The sequence below is a fragment of the Aegilops tauschii genome, chromosome 5 (assembly GCF_002575655.3).
Source record: "Aegilops tauschii subsp. strangulata cultivar AL8/78 chromosome 5, Aet v6.0, whole genome shotgun sequence".
NCBI classification, from domain to species: Eukaryota; Viridiplantae; Streptophyta; class Magnoliopsida; order Poales; family Poaceae; genus Aegilops; species Aegilops tauschii.
In genome coordinates, this window is record NC_053039.3 from 226,040,634 (window position 1) to 226,062,691 (window position 22,058).

The 22,058-nt window shown below is 40.3% G+C and overlaps 1 protein-coding gene across 1 annotated transcript; it reads right to left on the reverse strand.

The window, feature by feature from the left end:
* Window positions 1-20,463: 20,463 nt before the first annotated feature.
* On the reverse strand, window positions 20,464-22,035 carry LOC109763366 (aspartyl protease AED1-like). The gene is made up of 3 exons (XM_073498614.1): window positions 21,867-22,035; window positions 20,956-21,761; window positions 20,464-20,763 (listed from the first exon to the last, which is right to left on the reverse strand). Exons 1-3 carry the CDS (start codon window positions 22,033-22,035, stop codon window positions 20,464-20,466), a joined length of 1,275 nt encoding a protein of 424 aa, XP_073354715.1.
* Window positions 22,036-22,058: the final 23 nt, after the last annotated feature.

A 22,058-nucleotide genomic window follows, 5' to 3' on the forward strand; every position in this document is an offset into this window, starting at 1 on the left:
AATCAGGTAATGAGGAGGAGCTTTCTATTCAACCAATCTCATTAATAAGGAGCTCCAAAAAGAGGATTAAACCCACACATGATGCGAAGAAGAAAAAGTCAAGACGTAGAAGCAAAGGTAAAAAGGTATCCCTCCCAAATGATGTTGCTCCTATTACTCATTGTGATGATGATAATTGCTATACTATTGGTGCCATCCATACTATTAATGATGAGAGTGATTATGCTTATGATATTAAAAGGCCCAAGCTTGGGGATGCTATGTTTGATGAGAATGGCATGTTTGAGAATTTATTTGCTGCAATTAATGTTTGTCCCAAGCTTGGGGATGCTATGTTTAATGAAGATGATATTTTTGGTCTCCCAAGTTTTGATGAGCAAATTTATTATGATGATAGCATGCCCCCTATTTATGATGATTATATTGATGAAAGTGGATTTGGAGAGGTCGTGACTTTATTTAGTAATGATTCCACTATCTTGGAAGAGGTTTCAATTGATTATGATGAGAACAAAGTTGCTACTTATGATGATTATTGTGATGATACTTATGTTATAAAAAATAGTGATAATTATATTTACAAAACTTGTCATTATTATGATTACCCTTTTTCTGAACATTATTCTTTTAATGTGGAAACAATTTATAGTATTCGAGTTTTTTATGATATTCCCACTATTCCGAATGAGAAGAAATTTGCTTATGTGGAGAGTAATAAAATTTATATGCTTGTAGATCATGAAAAGAATGCTTTATGTGATAGCTATATTGTTGAATTGATTCATGATTCTACTGAAATTTATTATAAGGGAGGAATATATGCTTGTAGGAATTGCAATAATATCAAGTTTCCTCTCTATGTGTTGAAAATCTTGAAGATTTGCTTGTTTTACCTTCCTATGCTAGTTGTTTCTTGTTCCCATAAGTTGTTTGCTCACAAAATCCCTATGCATAGGAACTGGGTTAGACTTAAATGTGCTAGTCATCTTCTTCATGATGCTCTCTTTGTGTTTCAATTCTTATCTTTTATGTGAGCATCATTGAAATCATCATGCCTAGCTAAAAGGCATTAATGAAAAGTGCTTGTTGGGAGACAACCCAATATTTACCCCTACTGTTTTTGTGTGTTCACATGATTAAGCTACTGTAGTAATCGTGTTAGCTTTTGTTTCAATAAAGTGCCAAGTAGAACCTTTGGGAAGACTTGGGTGAAAGTTAATGTGATCTTGCTGTAAAAAACAGAAACTTTGCGCTCACAAGATTAGCTGTCATTTTTTACAGAAGAGTGATTGTAAGTTGATTCTTTCTGCACAAGATTAATAGACAAATTCTCAGGTCCACCAATTTATTTCAGAATTTTTGGAGTTACAGAAGTATTCGGAGTTACAGATTACTACAGACTGTTATGTTTTTGACAGATTCTGTTTTCATTGTGTTGTTTGCTTATTTTGATGAATCTATGAGTAGTATCGGAGGGTATGAACCATATAGAAGTTGGAACACAGTAGATATAACACCAATATGAATTTAGAATGAGTTCACAACAGTACCTAAGTGGTGCTTTATTTTCTTATACTAACGGAGCTTACAAGTTTTCTGTTATGTTTTGTATTGTGAAGTTTTCAACTTTTGGGTAAAGATTCGATGGACTATGGAATAAGGAGTGGCAAGAGACTAAGCTTGGGGATGCCCAAGGCACCCCAAGTCAATTTTCAAGGACAACCAAGAGCCTAAGCTTGGGGATGCCCCGGATGGCATCCCCTCTTTAGTCTTCGTTCATCGGTAACTTTACTTGGAGCTATATTTTTATTCACCACATGATATGTGTTTTGCTTGGAGCGTCATTATGTTTTATTTTTCTTGCTGTTTGAATAAAATATTAAGATCTGAAATTCTTAAATGTTAGAGAGTCTTCACATAGTTGCATAATTATTCGACTACTCATTGATCTTCACTTATATCTTTTGGAGTAGTTTGTCGTTTGCTCTAGTGCTTCACTTATATCTTTTTAGAGCACGATGGTGGTTTTATTTTGAATAAATTAATGAACTATCATGCTTCACTTATATTATTTTGAGAGTCTTAAACATCATGGTAATTTTCTTGGGTTATAAAACTACACCTAATATGATGGGTATCCAAGAGGGATATAATAAAAACTTTCATATAAAGTGCATTGAATACTATGAGAAGTTTGATTCCTTATGATTGTTTTGAGATATGAAGATGGTGATCTTAGAGTCATGCTAGTTGAGTAGTTGTGAATTTGAGAGATACTTGTGTTAAAGTTTGTGATTCCCGTAGCATGCACGTATGGTGAACCGTTATGTGATGAAGTCGGAGCATGATTTATTTTTTGATTGTCTTCCTTATGAGTGGCGGTCGGGGACGAGCGATGGTCTTTTCACACCAATCTATCCCCCTAGGAGCATGCGCGTAGTACTTCGTTTCGATAACTAATAGATTTTTGCAATAAGTATGTGAGTTCTTTATGACTAATGTTGAGTCCATGGATTATACGCACTCTCACCCTTCCACCATTGCTAGCCTCTTTTGTGCCGCGCAACTCTCGCCAGTACCATACACCCACCATATACCTTCCTCAAAAAAGCCACCATACCTACCTATTATGGCATTTCCATAGCCATTCCGAGATATATTGCCATGCAACTTTCCACCGTTCCGTTTATTATGACACGCTTCATCATTGTCATATTGCTTTGATTGATCATGTAGTTGACATCGTATTTGTGGCAAAGCCACCTTCATAATTCTTTCATACATGTCACTCTTGGATCATTGCACATCCCGGTATACCGCCGGAGGCATTCACATAGAGTCATATTTTTGTTCTAAGTATCGAGTTGTAATTCTTGAGTTGTAAAGTAAATAAAAGTGTGATGATCTTCATTATTAGAGCATTGTCCCAGTGAGGAAAGAATGATGGAGACTATGATTCCCCCACAAGTCGGGATGAGACTCCAAATGAAAAATAATAATTATAAAAAAAGAGGCCAAAAAAAGAGAGGGCCCAAAAAAATGAGAGAAAAAGAGAGAAGGGGCAATGCTACTATCCTTTTACCACACTTGTGCTTCAAAGTAGCACCATGATCTTCATGATAGAGAGTCTCATATGTTGTCACTTTCATATACTAGTGGGAATTTTTCATTATAGAACTTGGTTTGTATATTCCAATGATGGGCTTCCTCAAATGCCCTAGGTCTTCATCAGCAAGCAAGTTGGATGCACACCCACTTAGTTTCTTTTTGAGCTTTCATAAACTTATAGCTCTAGTGCATCCATTGCATGGCAATCCCTACTCACTCACATTGATATCTATTGATGGGCATCTCCATAGCCCATCGATACGCCTAGTTGATGTGAGACTATATTCTCCTTTTTGTCTTCTCCACAACCGCCCTTCTATTCCACCTATAGTGCTATGTCCATGGCTCACGCTCATGTATTGCGTGAAGATTGAAAAAGTTTGAGAACATCAAAAGTATGGAACAATTTCTTGGCTTGTCATCGGGGTTGTGCATAATTTAAATATTTTGTGGATGAAGATAGAGCATAGCCAGACTATATGATTTTCTAGGGATAGCTTGCTTTGGCCATGTTATTTTGAGAAGACATGATTAGTTTATTAGTATGCTTGAAGTATTATCATTCTTATGTCAATATTAAACTTTTGTTTTGAATCTTATAGATCTGAATATTCTTGCCACAATAAAGAAGATTACATTGATAAATATGTTAGGTAGCATTCCACATCAAAAATTCTGTTTTTATCATTTACCAACTCGAGGACGAGCAGGAATTAAGCTTGGGGATGCTTGATACGTCTCCAACGTATCTATAATTTTTTATTGTTCCATGCTATTATATTATCCATCTTGGATGTTTTATATGCATTTATATGCTGTTTTATATGATTTGTGGGACTAACCTATTAACCTAGAGCCCAGTGCCAATTTCTGTTTTTTCCTTGTTTTTGAGTTTTACACAAAAGGAATACCAAACGGAGTCCAATTAACCTACCAATTTTTGTGGATTTTTTATGGACCAAAAGAAGCCCCCGAAGTAAAAGAGTTGGGCCAGAAGAATCCCGAGCCATCCACGAGGATGGAGGGCGCGCCCTACCCCCATAGGAGCGCCCCCTGCCTCGTGGATGACTCGAAGACCCCCCTGACGTGAGACCGACGCCAAAAATTCCTATAAATACAGAAACCCCCAAAAAGAAACCTAGATCGAGAGTTCCGCCACCGCAAGCCTCTATAGCCACCAAAAACCAATCGAGACCCTGTTCCGGCACCCTGCCGGAGGGGGGATCCATCACCGGTGGCCATCTTCATCATCCCGGCGCTCTCCATGACAAGGAGGGAGTAGTTCACCCTCGGGGCTGAGGGTATGTACCAGTAGCTATGTGTTTGATCTCTCTCTCTCTCTCGTGTTCTTGATTTGGCACGATCTTGATGTACCGCGAGCTTTGCTATTATAGTTGGATCTTATGATGTTTCTCCCCCTCTATCTTCTTGTAATGGATTGAGTTTTCCCTTTGAAGTTATCTTATCAGATTTAGTCTTTAAGGATTTGAGAACACTTGATGTATGTCTTGTGTGGGATACCCGTGGTGACAATGGGGTATTCTATTGATTCAGTTGATGTATGTTTTGGTGATCAACTTGCGGGTTCCATGACCTTGGGAATCTATGCATAGGGTTTGGCACACGTTTTCATCTTGACTCTCCGGTATAAACTTTGGGGCACTCTTTGAAGTTTTTGTGTTGGTTTGAATAGATGAATTTGAGATTGTGTGATGCATATCGTATAATAATACCCGCGGATACTTGAGGTGACATTGGATTATCTAGGTGACATTAGGTTTTTGGTTGATGTGTGTCTTAAGGTTTATTTTCCTACAAACTCTAGGGCTGTTTGTGACACTTATAGGAATAGCCCAATGGATTGATCGGAAAGAATAACTTTGAGGTAGTTTCGTACCCTACAATAATCTCTTCGTTTGTTCTCTGCTATTAGTGACTTTGGAGTGCCTCTTTGTTGCATGTTGAGGGATTGTTATATCATCTAATTATGTTATCATTGTTGAGAGAACTTGCACTAGTGAAAGTATGAACCCTAGGCCTTGTTTCGAAGCATTGCAATACCATTTTCGCTCACCTTTATCACTTGCTACCTTGCTGTTTTTATGTTTTCAGATTATAAAAACCTTTATCTACCATCCATATTGCACTTGTATCACCATCTCTTCGCCGAACTAGTGCACCTATACAATTTACTATTGTATTGGGTGTGTTGGGTACACAAGAGACTCCTTGTTAATTGGTTGCAGGGTTGTTTGAGAGAGACCATCTTCATCCTACGCCTCCCACGGACTGATAAACCTTAGGTCATCCACTTGAGAGAAATTTGCTACTGTCCTACAAACCTCTGCACTTGGAGGCCCAACAACGTCTACAAGAAGAAGGTTGTGTAGTAGACATCAGCTAACAGATGGGTCTTGTCCATCACATCATTCTCCTAATGATGTGATCCCGTTCATCAAATGACAACACATGTCTATGATCAGGAAACTTAACCATCTTTGATTAACGAGCTAGTCAAGTAGAGGCATACTAGGGACACTCTGTTTTGTCGATGTATTCACACATTTATCAAGTTTCCGGTTAATACAATTCTAGCATGAATAAGAAACATTTATCATGATATAAAGAAATATAAATAACAACTTTATTATTGCCTCTAGGGCATATTTCATGTAGTTCGACCTTTCGGTCTCAGTGTTCCGAGGCCATATCTGCATATGCTAGGCTCGTCAAGTTTAACCCGAGTATTCGGCACGTGCAAAACAGTCTTGCACCCGTGATACGTCTCCAACGTATCTATAATTTTTGATTGTTCCATGCTATTATATTATCTGTTTTGGATGTTTAATGGGCTTTACTATGCACTTTTATATTATTTTTGGGACTAACCTATTAACCGAAGGCCCAGTGCAAATTGTTGTTTTTTGCCTATTTCAGTGTTTCGCAGAAAAGGAATATCAAACAAAATCCAAACGGAATGAAACCTTCGGGAGAGTTAGTTTTGGAACAAACACAATCCAGGAGATTTGGAATGGACGTCAAGGAAGCAACGAGGAAGCCACGAGGCAGGGAGGCGCGCCCCCACCCTCGTGGGCCCCTCCTGGCTCCACCGACCTACTTCTTTCGCCTATATATACTCATATACCCTGAAAACATCCGAGAGCACCACGAAACCCTATTTCCACCGCCGCAACCTTCTGTACCCATGAGATCCCATCTTCGGGCCTTTTCCGGCGCTCTGCCAGAGGGGGAATCGATCACGGAGGGCTTCTACATCAACACCATAGCCTCGCCGATGATGTGTGAGTAGTTTACCACAGACCTTCGGGTCCATAGTTATTAGCTAGATGACTTCTTCTCTCTCTTTGGATCACAATACAAAGTTCTCCTCGATCTTCTTGGAGATCTATTCGATGTAATTCTTTTTGCGGTGTGTTTGTCGAGATCCGTGAATTGTGGGTTTATGATCAAGATTATCTATGAACAATATTTGAATCTTCTCTGAATTCTTTTATGCATGATTTAATTATCTTTGCAAGTCTCTTTGAATTATCAGTTTGGTTTGGCCTACTAGATTGATGGGAGAAGTGCTTAGCTTTGGGTTCAATCTTGCGGTGTCCTTTCCCAGTGACAGCAGGGGCAGCAAGGCACGTATCGTATTGTTGCCATCGAGGATAAAAAGATGAGGTTTATATCATATTGCTTGAGTTTATCCCTCTACATCATGTCATCTTGCCTAATGTGTTACTCTGTTCTTATGAACTTAATACTCTAGATGCATGCTGGATAGCGGTCGATGTGTGGAGTATTAGTAGTAGATGCATAATCGTTTTGGTCTACTTGTCGCGGACGTGATGCCTATATACATGATCATGCATAGATATTCTCATAACTATGCACTTTTCTATCAATTGCTCAACAGTAATTCGTTCACCCACCGTAAATTACGCTATCTTGAGAGAAGCCACTAGTGAAACCTATGGCCCCCGGGTCTATCTTTCATCATATTATCTTCCTATCAATTTACTATTCCTTCCGTCTTTTATTTTGCAATCTTTACTTTCCAATCTATATCATAAAAATACCAAAAATATTTATCTTATTATCTCTATCAGATCTCACTTTTGCAAGTGGCCGTGAAGGGATTGACAACCCCTTTATCGCATTGGTTGCAAGGTTCTTATTTGTTTGTGTAGGTACGAGGCGACTTGTGCGTAACCTCCTACTGGATTGATACCTTGGTTCTCAAAACTAAGGGAAATACTTACGCTACTTTGCTGCATCATCCTTTCCTCCTCAAGGGAAAACCAACGCACTGCTCAAGAGGTAGCAAGAAGGATTTCTAGCGCCGTTGCCGGGGAGGCTAACGCCAAGTCAAGACATACCAAGTACCCATCACAACTCTTATCCCTCGCATTACATTATTTGCCATTTGCCTCTCGTTTTCCTCTCCCCCACTTCACCCTTGCCGTTTTATTCGCCCTCTTTTTTCGTTCGTCTTTTTTTCGCTTGCTTCTTGTGTGCTTGTGTGTTGGATTGTTTGTCACGATGGCTCAAGACAATACTAAATTGTGTGATCTTTCCAATACCAACAATAATGATTTTCTTAGCACTCCGATTGCTCCTCTTACCGATGCTGAATCTTGTGAAATTAATGTTGCTTTGTCGAATCTTGTCATGAAATATCAATTCTCCGGCCTTCCTAGTGAAGATGCCGCTACTCATCTAAACAACCTTGTTGATTTGTGTGATATGCAAAAGAAGAAAGACGTGGATAATGATATTGTTAAATTGAAGCTATTTCCGTTTTCGCTTAGAGATCATGCTAAAACTTGGTTTTCGTCTTTGCCTAAAAATAGTATTGATTCATGGAATAAGTGCAAAGATGCTTTTATCTCTAAGTATTTTCCCCCCGCTAAGATCATCTCTCTTAGAAATGATATTATGAATTTTAAGCAACTTGATCATGAGCATGTTGCACAATCTTGGGAGAGGATGAAATTAATGATTCGCAATTGCCCTACACATGGATTAAATTTATGGATGATCATACAAATTTTTTATGCCGAATTGAATTTTGCTTCTAGAAATCTTTTAGATTCGGCCGCGGGAGGCACTTTTATGGAAATCACTCTAGGAGAAGCTACTAATATTATGGTAATTCCTACAAGTCTTATGGAAATTTTAATAAGATGCCCTCTGATTTTGAGACTAGTGTTAAAGAATTTATGATTTCTCATCAGAATTTCAATGCTTTGCTTGAAGAAAAATTGCCTAAGATTGATGAATTGGCTAGGAACATGGATAGAATTTCTCTTGATGTTGATTCTTTGAAACTTAGATCTATTCCACCTAAGCATGATGTCAATGAGTCTCTCAAATCTATGAGAATTTCCATTGATGAGTGCAAGGAAAGAACCGCTAGGATGCCTGCCAAGAAAGATTGCTTTGTAAAAGCGTGTTCTTCTAGTTTTCATGACAATAGGGATGAAGATCTAAAAGTGATTGGTGTGTCTCCTATTAAATCTTTGTTTTGCAATATGAATCTTGTTAATGATGGGACTGGAGATGAGTCAACTTTAGTTAAAAGGCGTCCCAATGATTCGGAGTTTTTATATCTTGATGCAAAGAATGGTAAAAGTGGGATTGAAGAGGTCAAAACTTTACATAGCAATGAACCCACTATTTTGGATTTCAAGGAATTTAATTATGATAATTGTTCTTTAATAGATTGTATTTCCTTGTTGCAATCCATGTTAAATTCTCCTCATGCTTTAGTCAAAATAAAGCTTTTACCAAACATATCGTTGATGCTTTAATGCAATCCTATGAAGAAAAGCTTGAATAAGAAGTTTCTATCCCTAGAAAACTTTATGATGAGTGGGAACCTTATTAAAATTAAGATTAAATATCATGAGTATTATGCTTTATGTGATTTGGGTGCTAGTGTTTCCACGATTCCAAAAACATTATGTGATGTGTTAGGTTTCCGTGAATTTGATGATTGTTCTTTAAATTTGCATCTTGCGGATTCCACCATTAAGAAACCTATGTGAAGAATTAATGATGTTCTTATTGTTGCAAATAGGAATTATGTGCCCGTAGATTTCATTGTTCTTGATATAGATTGCAATCCTACATGTCCTATTATTCTCGGTAGACCTTTCGTTAGAACGATTGGTGCAATTATTGATATGAAAGAAGGAAATACTAGATTCCAATTTCCGTCAAGGAAAGGCATGGAACACTTTCCTAGGAAGAAAATTAAATTACCTTATGAATCTATTATAAGATCCACTTATGGATTGCATACCAAAGATGATAATACCTAGATCTATTCTTGCCTTTATGCCTAGCTAGGGGCATTAAACGATAGCGCTTGTTGGGAGGCAACCCAATTTTATTTTTGTTTCTTGCCTTTTGGTTCTGTTTAGTAAAAAATAATTCATCTAGCTTCTGTTAAGATGTGTTTTCATGTTTTAAATTAGTGTTTGTGCCAAGTAGAACCAATAGGATCTTCTTGGGTGATAGTTGTTTGATCTTGCTGAAAAAGACAGAAACTTTGCGCTCACGAATATAATTGTTAAAATTCAGAAGAACATGATAAAATACCAATTCTTTTTGAAGTAGATTTTTATACATATTTTCCAGGTTTTCCTAGTTTTTAAGAATTTTTGGAGTTCCATAAGTATTCGAACAAATCTGATTACTACAGATTGTTCTGTTTTTGACAGATTCTGTTTTTCGTGTGTTGTTTGCTTATTTTGATGAATCTATGGCTAGTACCGGGGGGTATGAACCATAGAGAAATTGGAATACAGTAGGTTTAACACCAATATAAATAAAGAATGAGTTCATTACATTACCTTATGGTTGTGATTTGTTTTCTTATACTAACGGAGCTCATGAGATTTTCTGTTGAGTTTTGTGTTGTGAAGTTTTCAAGTTTTGGGTAAAGATTCGATGCACTATGGAATAAGGAGTGGCAAGAGACTAAGCTTGGGGATGCCCAAGGCACCCCAAGATGATATTCAAGTAAAACTAAGCATCTAAGCTTGGGGATGCCCCGGATGGCATCCCCTCTTTCGTCTCCGTTCATCGGTAACCTTACTTGGAGCTATATTTTTATTCACCACATGATATGTGTTTTGCTTGGAGCGGCTTGTATGATTTGAGTCTTTGCTTTCTAGTTTACCACAATCATCCTTGTTGTACACACCTTTTGGGAGATACACACATGAATCAGAATTTACTAAAATACTCTATGTGCTTCACTTATATCTTTTGAGCTAGATAATTTTGCTCTAGTGCTTCACTTATATCTTTTTAGAGCACGGTGGTGGTTTTATTTTATAGTAATAATTGATCTCTGATGCTTCACTTATATTATTTTGAGAGTCTTTTAGAACAGCATGGTAGTTTGCTTTGGCTATAAAATTAGTCCTGATATGATGAACATCCAAGATAGGTACAATAAAAACTATCATATAAAGTGCATCGAATACTATGAGAAGTTTGATACTTGATAATTGTTTTGAGATATGAAGATGGTGATATTAGAGTCATGCTAGTTGAGTAGTTGTGAATTTGAGAAATACTTGTTCTAAAGTTTGTGATTCCCGTAGCATGCACGTATGGTGAACCGTTATGTGATGAAGTCGGAGCATGATTTATTTTTTGATTGTCTTCCTTATGAGTGGCGGTCGGGGATGAGCGATGGTCTTTTCCTACCAATCTATGCCCCTAGGAGCATGCGCGTAGTACTTTGTTTCAATAACTACTAGATTTTTGCAATAAGTATGTGAGTTCTTTATGACTAATGTTGAGTCCATGGATTATACGCACTCTCACCCTTCCACCATTGCTAGCCTCTCTAATACCGCGCACCTTTCGCCGGTATCTTACACCCACCATATACCTTCCTCAAAATAGACACCATACCTACCTATTATGGCATTTCCATAGTCATTCCGAGATATATTGCCATGCAACTTACCACCGTTCCGTTTATTATGACACGTTCCATCATTGTCATATTGCTTTGCATGATCATGTAGTTGACATCGTATTTGTGGCAAAGCCACCTTTATAATTATTTCATACATATCACTCTTGATTCATTGCATATCCCGGTACACTACCGGAGGCATTCACATAGAGTCATATTTTGTTCCAAGTATTGAGTTGTAATTTTTGAGTTGCAAGTAAATAAAAGTGTGATGATCATCATTATTAGAGCATTGTCCCAAGTGAGGAAAGGATGATGGAGACTATGATTCACCCACAAGTCGGGATGAGACTCCGGACGAAAAGAAAAAAGAAAAGAAAAAGAGGCCATAAAAAAAGAGAAAAGGGCCCAAACAAAAAAATGAGAGAAAAAGAGAGAAGGGACAATGTTACTATCCTTTTACCACACTTGTGCTTCAAAGTAGCACCATGATCTTAATGATAGAGAGTCTCCTATGTTGTCACTTTCATATACTAGTGGGAATTTTACATTATAGAACTTGGATTGTATATTCCAATATGGGCTTCCTCAAAATGCCCTAGGTCTTCGTGAGCAAGCAAGTTGGATGCACGCCCACTTAGTTTCTTTTGTTGAGCTTTCATACACTTATAGCTCTAGTGCATCCGTTGCATGGAAATCCCTACTCACTCACATTGATATATATCGATGGGCATCTCCATAGCCCATTGATATGCCTAGTTGATGTGAGATTATCTTCTCCCATTTTTGTATTCTCCACAACCACCCTTCTACTCCACATATAGTGCTATGTCCATGGCTCACGCTCATGTATTGTGTGAAGATTGAAAAAGATTGAGAACATCAAAAGTATGAAACAATTGCTTGGCTTGTCATCGGGGTTGTGCATGATTTAAATATTTTGTGTGATGAAGATAGAGCATAGCCAGACTATATGATTTTGTAGGGATAACTTTCTTTGGCCATGTTATTTTGAGAAGACATGATTGCTTTGTTAGTATGCTTGAAGTATTATTATTTTTATATCAATATTAAATTTTTATCTTGAATCATTCGGATCTGAATATTCATGCCGCAATAAAGAAAATTACATTGAGAATTATGCTAGGTAGCATTCCACATCAAAAATTCTGTTTTTATCATTTACCTACTCGAGGACGAGCAGGAATTAAGCTTGGGGATGCTTGATACGTCTCCAACGTATCTATAATTTTTGATTGTTCCATGCTATTATATTATCTGTTTTGGATGTTTAATGGGCTTTACTATGCACTTATATATTATTTTTGGGACTAACCTATTAACCGAAGGCCCAGTGCAAATTTCTGTTTTTTTCCTATTTCAGTGTTTCGCAGAAAATGAATATCAAACAAAATCCAAACGGAATGAAACCTTCGGGAGAGTTATTTTTGGAACAAACGCAATCCAGGAGACTTGGAGTGGACGACAAGGAAGCAACGAGGAAGCCACGAGGCAGGGAGGCGCACCCAGGGGGGTAGGCGCGCCCCCCACCCTCGTGGGCCCCTCCTGGCTCCACCGACCTACTTCTTTCGCCTATATATACTCATATACCCTGAAAACATCCGAGAGCACCACGAAACCCTATTTCTACCGCCGCAACCTTCTATACCCGTGAGATCCCATCTTGGGGCCTTTTCCGGCACTCCGCCGGAGGGGGAATCGATCACGGAGGGCTTCTACATCAACACCATAGCCTCTCCGATGATGTGTGAGTAGTTTACCTCAGGCCTTCGGGTCCATAGTTATTAGCTAGATGGCTTCTTATCTCTCTTTGGATCTCAATACAAAGTTCTCCTCGATCTTCTTGGAGATCTATTCGACGTAATTCTTTTTGTGGTGTGTTTGTCGAGCGATGAATTGTGGGTTTATGATCAAGATTATCTATGAACAATATTTGAATCTTCTCTGAATTCTTTTATGCATGATTTAATTATCTTTGCAAGTCTCTTCGAATTATCAGTTTGGTTTGGCCTACTAGATTGATCTTTCTTGCAATGGGAGAAGTGCTTAGCTTTGGGTTCAATCTTGCGGCGTCCTTTCCCAGTGACAGCAGGGGCAGCAAGGCACGTATTGTATTGTTGCCATCGAGGATAAAAAGATGGGGTTTATATCATATTGCTTGAGTTTATCCCTCTACATCATGTCATCTTGCCTAATGTGTTACTTTGTTCTTATGAACTTAATACTCTAGATGCATGCTGGATAGCGGTTGATGTGTGGAGTAATAGTAGTAGATGCAGAATCATTTCGGTCTACTTGTCGCGGACGTGATGCCTATATACATGATCATGCCTAGATATTCTCATAACTATGCGCTTTTCTATCAATTGCTCGACAGTAATTCGTTCACCCACCGTAAATTATGCTATCTTGAGAGAAGCCACTAGTGAAACCTATGGCCCCGGGGTCTATCTTTCATCATATTATCTTCCTCTCAAATTACTTTTCCTTCCGTCTTTTATTTTGCAGTCTTTACTTTCCAATCTATATCATAAAAATACCAAAAATATTTATCTTATTATCTCTATCAGATCTCACTTTTGCAAGTGGCCGTGAAGGGATTGACAACCCCTTTATCGCGTTGGTTGCAAGGTTCTTATTTGTTTGTGTAGGTACGAGGCGACTTGTGCGTAACCTCCTACTGGATTGATACCTTGGTTCTCAAAACTGAGGAAAATACTTACGCTACTTTGCTGCATCACCCTTTCCGCTTCAAGGGAAAACCAACGCAGTGCTCAAGAGGTAGAAACCCGTTGTATGTGAACGTAGAGCTTATCACACCCGATCATCACGTGGTGTCTCGGCACGACGAACTGTCGCAACGGTGCATACTCAGGGAGAACACTTATACCTTGAAATTTAGTGAGGGATCATCTTATAATGCTACCGCCGTACTAAGCAAAATAAGATGCATAAAAGATAAACATTACATGCAATCAAAATATGTGACATGATATGGCCATCATCATCTTGTGCCTTTGATCTCCATCTCCAAAGCACCATCATGATCTCCATCGTCACCGGCTTGATACCTTGATCTCCATCGTAGTGTCGTTGTCATCTCGCCAACTATTGCTTATACAACTATCGCCACCGCATAGTGATAAAGTAAAGCAATTACATGGCGATTGCATTTCATACAATAAAGCGACAACCATAAGGCTCCTGCTAGTTGCCGATGACTTTTACAAAAACATGATCATCTCATACAATAACGTATATCACATTATGCCTTGACCATATCACATCACAACATGCCCTGCAAAAATAAGTTAGACGTCCTCTACTTTGTTGTTGCAAGTTTTACGTGGCTGCTACGGGCTTCTAGCAAGAACTGTTCTTACCTACACATCAAAATCACAACGATTTTTCGTCAAGTGTGCTGTTTTAACCTTCAACAAGGACCGGCCGTAGTCAAATTAGATTCAACTAAAGTTGGAGAAACAGACATCCGCCAGCCACCTTTATGCAAAACAAGTTGCATGTCTATCGGTGGAACCGGTCTCATGAACATGGTCATGTAAGGTTGGTCCGGGCCGCTTCATCCAACAATACCGCTGAATCAAAATAAGACGTTGGTGGTAAGCAATATGACTATGATCACCCACAACTCTTTGTGTTCTATTCGTGCATATCATCTACGCATAGACCTGGCTCTGATACCACTGTTGGGAACGTAGCATGTAATTTCAAAAAAAAAAATCCTACGATCACGCAAGATCTATCTAGGAGATGCATAGCAATGAGAGGGGGAGAGTGTGTCCACGTACCCTCGTAGACCGAAAGCAGAGGCGTTAGATTAACGCGGTTGATGTAGTCGAACGTCTTCGCGTTTCAACCGATCAAGTACCAACGTACAACACCTCCGAGTTCTGCACATGTTCAGCTCGATGACGTCCCTCGAACTCTTGATCCATCAGATGGTCGAGGGAGAGTTTCGTTAGCACGACGACATGGTGACGGTGATGGTGATGTGATCCGCGCAGGGCTTCGCCTAAGCACTACGTGAATATGACCGGAGGAGTAAACCGTGGAGAGAGACGCCGCACACGGCTTGGAACAATTGGTGTGTCTCCAAGGGGTTCCTTGCTCACGTATATGAAGGAGGTAGAGGGAAGAGGTTGGCCCTAGGGGGCGCGCCAAGGGGGGGATTCCTACTAGGACTCCTAGTCCTAGTAGGATTCACCCCCCCTCTTATTCCTTCTCATGGAGGGGGAAAAGGGGGAAGGGAGAGGGAAGAGGAGAAGGAAAGGGGGGCGCACCCTCTCCCCTAATCGAATTCGGACTCCCCATGGGATGGGGGTGCGGCCACCCCTTGTGGGCTGCCTCCCTCTCCCCTGTGGCCCATGTAGGCCCAATACTTCCCCCGGGGGGTTCCGGTAACCCCTCGGTACTCCGAAAAATACTCGAACCATTCCGGTGGCCGAATATCATCGTCCAATATATCAATCTTTACCTCTAGACTATTTTGAGACTCCTCGTCGTGTCTGTGATCTCATCCAGGACTCCGAACAATATTCGGTCACCAAAATACATAACTCATAATACAAATCGTCATCGAACGTTAAGCGTGCGGACCCTACGGGTTCGAGAACTATGTAGACATGATCGAGACACATCTCCGATCAGTAACCAACAGCGGAACCTGGATGCTCATATTGGTTCCTACATATTCTACGAAGATCTTTATCGGTCAAACCGCAATAACAACATACGTTATTCCCTTTGTCATCGGTATGTTAGTTGCCCGAGATTCGATCGCCGGTATCCTCATACCTAGTTCAATATCGTTACTCGCAAGTCTCTTTACTCGTTCCCTAATGCATCATCCCGTAACTAACTCATTAGTCACATTGCTTGCAAGGCTTATAGTGATGTGCATTACCGAGAGGGCCCAGAGATACCTCTCCAATACTCGGAGTGACAAATCCTAATCTTGATCTATGCCAACCCAACAAACACCTTCGGAGACACATGTAGAGCATCTTTATAATCACCCAGTTACGTTGTGACGTTTGATAGCACACAAGGTATTCCTCCGGTATTCAGGAGTTGCATAATCTCATAGTCAGAGGGATATGTATAAGTCATGAAGAAAGCAATAGCAATAAAACTTAAGGATCATTATGCTAAGCTAACGGATGGGTCTTGTCCGTCACATCATTCTCCTAATGATGTGATACCGTTCATCAAATGACAACACATGTCTATGGTCAGGAAACTTAACCATCTTTGATTAACGAGCTAGTCTAGTAGAGGCATATTAGGGACACTTTGTTTTGTCTATGTATTCACACATGTATCAAGTTTCCGGTTAATACAATTCTAGCATGAATAATAAACATTTATCATGATATAAGGAAATATAAATAACAACTTTAATATTGCCTCTAGGGCATATTTCCTTCATGCAGGGCACCGACGGGGCGGAGGGGGGGGGGCTGGGTTTTCGCGGGTCAGAGAGGAGAATTTACCACACCCTCAAAAGTTTTTAAGGGTTGAGCGCGTTTAAGGTTTCCGTTCGGGTCACTTTTTTCGTCCAAAACCGTAAACTGACGGTTATTTTGCGGGCCGGGGTGATATAAGGAGTGTGCTAGAGATGCTCTAAATCTGTATTGGCCTCAAGAAAGGGACACACATACTGAGCGACCATGCATGTGAGATTGGGACCCGCAGCTGTATGGCCTCTGCTGGAGATTTTTGTGTGGGGCACAATTGTGGTCATTTCGTCGAAGTCTCTTCATTTTCTGTATACATGAATGTTTACCGTTAGATTTCATGGATTTTAACACCCTAAATTTTGTATCTCCATCTAGTTAAAATTCTAAAATGTCAAAGGTCCATTTGAGTTGCAAGACAAATGTGTATGTTGAGGGTATGTTTGTTAGCTCTCCACAACCATGAACTCCCTTAGCACCGGTTACAAGCTTCTCCACAAGCCGGGCACCCCCTCCCGCGTCCTGGGCTCGCCCCATTTACTTTTCCTTAACCTACAAAAATTTCAGCCATAGTAACCAGCTAGGACAGCTCGACAGCTGTGCTTACTACTACTTCTTTCTCCACTTCTTGTGCGTCAAATTTGACGTTAGAAAAAAAGACAACGCCTTGTTTTCTATTTTTTCAGATTTCCTTTGGCTGTTTTTCTACTTATATAATTTTATCTTTCGCTTTCTTCTTTCATTTTCCTTTTTTAATTCGGTGAACTTTCTTTAAAAATCAAAAACTTTTCTTAAATGTGTGAACATTTTCTAAAATCAGTGCACTTTTTTTAAATACATGAACATTTTATTAAATTCATGAACTTTTTTTATCAAATCCGTGAATTTTTTGAAATGCATGATGTTTTTCTGGATCCGCGACCTTTTTTCCAAATACGTGAACTTGTTTCAAATTCATGAACATTTTTTTTCAAAAGCTATGAACTGTTTTCAACTTTCATGAAAATTTTGAAATGTCATGTTTTTTTCAAATTTTGTGAAATTCGTGAACTTATTATAAAATTTCATGAACTTTTTTAAATTCACGCACTTCTTAAAGTTGGTGAGCTTATTTGGATTCATAGTCTTTTTTTTAATCCATGAACTTTTTTCAAACTCATGAACTTTCTTCAAATTAGTCATTTTATAGATCTGTGAACTTTTTTTCAGATCCATGAATTGTTTTCAAATCCATGAACAATTTCAAATTCACGAACCATTTTAAAATCCATAAAACTGTTTTGATTTCTCAGTTTTTAAGTCCGTAAACTCTATGGGTCAAAAGGTGAACGAGCGAAGGGAGCACTAAATGGGTCGAGGGCCAGAACCATTCCTAGTGTGCGCCAGCGAGATTACCTGGTGCAACGGGCGCCGAAGAGGAGCTCTCCACGAACTTCCCAACTCTCATTGCCAGCAGCCACCAACTAGCTTCTCACCAGAAATCCTGGAGCGAGCGAACGGTTGGAATTTTCTATATAACGCACAATGCGTCCAACTGTCGACGCTTTGCCCAGGATGTGTGGGCATGCGACCCTGGCCCATTTCTGCATTAAGCAGAGGGCGTTTTGGTTCTGGTTTTGGGAGGTTCGAAGCCAGTTTTTACCGGTTTGGAGGGCCTTCTAGAAGGTTCCAAGGCGGTCTCGTTGGTTTTACGGAAGCTTCCTATCTTTTTTTCTATTCTTTGTTGCTTTCTGTTATGTGTTTTCTGTTTACTTTTTCAAAAAATGTCCAGGATATTCAACATTGTTTGCGTTTTAAAAATATGATTGGAATTTCTAAAAATGTTACTGTTGTAAAAATTTGTTCACAAATTCAAAAAAAGTTCTGGGATTTTCAAATAAATATTTGGAATTTGAATAAGTGGTCATGTTTAAAATGTTATTCTCAAATTCAAAAAATGTTCATTTTTTCCAGAAAAAGTTCAAAAATTCAGACTTTGTCCAAATTACTCTTTATTTGGAATTTCCAGAAAAATAAAATTGTGTTTGTTTTTTAATAAAAAATTTAAAAATCTTCATACTTGATGAAAACTGTTCGGAAAATTTAAAAAATGTGCAGAATTTCCAATTTTTCATAAATTGTTATTTATATTTAAAAAATTGTTCAGATTCTAATTTTTTTGTTCAGTTTTCATTTTTTTTGCCTTTTCCGATTTTCTTTAAAAATTCAAAAACTGCTCGTGTTTTTAAAAAGGTTATTTTTCCATAAAAATGTTCTGAGCTTTTGAAATATGTACAAATTTACGGGAAATATTCGTGTTCATTTTTTTGCATCGCAGTTTAACAAATTTGCATTTTAGACAAAACGATCGCCCCCGCCCCCCTCCCCAAAAAAGCGCTCTAGTAATTGCCGCTACTGGACTAATGGTCCTGCCTAGTCAATGCGGGCCATGTGCGTCGGGCGCCTATTGGACGCAATTCGGGTCATATAGGAGGTGCCCAAACTATTTGGTTTGTTAGCTTCTCCTGCTGATCGACTAATTTCAGATGTGGCATGAAAGAGGGAAAGAGCTAGGCTCGATCAAGTTGGTGAATGCAATGACCCGTTTAGTTTCCTTGCGGTTCTGTTTTTTTTGTTTAAAGTAATGATTTCAGCATGTACAGAGAGCATTATTAAGGGCGGATGCCATATTTTTTGCAGACGGAATAATTATGTAAAATTTAAAACAAACATGACAATCTAGATTATGGCGTGAGTATGAAGTTTCACATACTAGAGGCTAACGCGCGCTTCACTATGCCGTTCTTCACTCATGAAATTAACTATTTTATATCTATAGATTATTATGATAAGTTGTTTTGTTTTGATTTTATTTGTGTTTGCTATGTGTTTTAATTTTTTATTGGTGGTGTTTTCTTGTTCGTATATCATGTGGGGTTGCTGTTGGAGCATTCTTTTGCAAGAGAAGAGCGGAGTTATTTGATGCGTGGTTGTGAAGTCTTTTCATATTTTGGCCCTAGTGTCAGCCCGGTGGTGATTGTTTGAGCCTCTTGGAAGCTCTATTTTCACACTAAAACCATGGAATTGTTACTATGACATTCACATGGGTCGGCACACGAAGCTCTGGCTCGCTCAACTAACTCCCTGCCCCTCTCACTCGTTTATTTTTTTTCGCTCACCCCACTGCTAGCTCAGAAAAAATCGTCTATCTTTTTTTACCTGAAAATGTTAGTTAAATTAAATGATGTTTAATGAAATTTAAAAATATTATGACTTTCAAAAACCATGAACTTTAGAAACATTCATGAATTTAATATATATTCATGGTTTAAAAAATGTTCACAAATTTAAATGGACGTGAACTTTACAAATATCCCCAAATTTCATCAATATTAACAAGTTTAATTTTTAAAAATATCTTTATGTTTTTGAAAGTACACAATTTTTAATAAGTGCTTATGAATTAAAACGTGAAAAAAAATAAAAGGAAAAAGAGAAGAAGAAATGAAACTAAACAACACACACTTACGCATGGGGCCCTAGTGACCCCACAACCCTCGAAGCATAGGAGCGCTTCAATTCAAGGGAGCTTAGTATCTGTATAGATTCTCCCCCCCTCAAAAAAAAGTATCTCTATAGATTTTATACAAAGAAAAGCCTCACATTTTGCATAAAGTTTGCAAATCAAAAGGAAAACATACATATCTTCAACATCAACCATGCCTCACCAACTTAGAGCCGTCGCAGTAGCTAGTTCTTGCCTAAACACATCCGTGTCGGCGAGTACGCACGGCCTGAACTATGTATACTCTTCACTTATTATTGCATGGAAAATGTGGTGAGCAACCTTTAAAAAAATACTCTTCACTTATTATTTTTATATGAAATGTACTCTTCACTTATTTACCAACCAGAAGTTCAACATAACTATCAGCAACTGAACGGGACAAAACCGATCTTCTGCGCTGTAACATCGTAGATCACCTCCGTCGACCGCTGCTGTGTGTTGCCGACAATGCTGAATGACATGGCCGTCGGCCTCGAGACGAACGCGAGGCACCCGATGGCCGGCTTGCTTGGGTCTGGGAAGATCATGATCCCGTAGAAGTTAAGGTCGAACACGGCGCCGTCTTTGAATATGAAGGACACCGCTGGTATGAAGATGGCGCTCTGGCCGGTGAAGTCATAGCACGTGTCGAGGATGTCGTATGCCGGCGCCGGCTTGTTCCCCTTCATGGTGAACTTGAACCGGTCGCGGAGCGAGGTGTAGGCCGCCGCGGGGAGGTACGTAAGGATCGTGCCGGAGTCGAGGAGGGTGCCCCCGTTCGTGAACAGGGACGGCGGCACCGGCAGGACGTAGCCGCCGATGTTGATGGACACGAGCTCGACGAAATAGAAGGACGGGTACTCTGGCTTCTTTACCATCGCCGTGTACTGGACCTGCTTGTTACCGGAGACCGGCGTGGAGCCGATGCTGAGGTACCCAGGCGTGGTGTTGAACGACGGGAGGCAGTATGAGAAGGTGCCGCCAAACGACGGAGCGGCCTGTGAGGGTAGGGAGAGCTGGCCACGGCCAAGGCCGAGGAGCCCGTCCACCTCGCCGAACCCGCCGTCGTTTTGCTCGCTGCATCCAAAAGCGAAGCTGGGGAACGTGCGAGAGGAGGAGAAGGACAGCGTCTCTTGGGAGAGGACGCCGGACGTGGACGAGCCATCGCCGTAGAGGACGGAAAACAGGCAGGTGGTGGCGTTGCACTGGCCGCCGGCGGCCGTGCACTCCGGCGTTCCGCAGGGCACGGCCTTGTAGGTGGTCGACTTGGTGGGGTCGAAGATGGGGTCGTGCTGTGGGTAGCAGTGGCCGGAGCAGGGCTGGCACTGGATCCATGATACGTCGCTGCCGGTGTCGAACATTATGGCGGACGACCGCGCCGGCGTCCCGAAACCGACAACCACTACGAACTCCAGCGTGTCGAGGGAAGTTCCCGTTCGGTCCGGGATGGTCACGGATGGCGCCTCTGCTGGTGCCGCGACAGATGGCCACGGAATATGGCTGATGTCGGGAGCTGGAGTCATGACCATGTCGTTTGAAGAAGCGAAGGCTGACCGCTGGAGCAGGGTGGTCAGACGGGCACTGTCGTGGAGGAGGATGTCGTTCTGGAGCCCTGCCTGCTGGAAGTCGGACCCGCTGCTGCAAGCGGGATGGATGGCAAGCTTGTTTCCAGACGGCGCAACTGTGGATCGTTTGCAAGCAGTGTCATCAGTAATTCAGTATCCGGAAATAACTGTCGCTCAAACGGATAACATCGGTAGTAGGGTAATATGTTCTATACTCCTACCTGTATGCGTGTCGGGATCATGGCAGCTGACTCGAGCCTTGGAACTGATGAGCTCGTCGAGGCCGACGGAGAGGTAGCGCGGGGAAGTTGCTGCCAGAGAGCAGCCGGAGAGAAGGGCAAACAGGACCAAACAGTGCCCGAGGGACCCCTGGCGCTGGGTCGACGCCATTTGCCTATCTAAACCAAGGGGTT

Bases quoted from the DNA above. Each gene is read 5' to 3' on its own strand.
- LOC109763366 (XM_073498614.1), bottom strand. From the start codon at position 22,035: ATGGCGTCGACCCAGCGCCAGGGGTCCCTCGGGCACTGTTTGGTCCTG. The intron at 21,762-21,866 runs GTAGGAGTATAG...AACGATCCACAG, and splicing joins TGATCCCGACACGCATACAG to TTGCGCCGTCTGGAAACAAG. The intron at 20,764-20,955 runs GTAAAGAAGCCA...TTCACCATGAAG, and splicing joins AGGTCCAGTACACGGCGATG to GGGAACAAGCCGGCGCCGGC.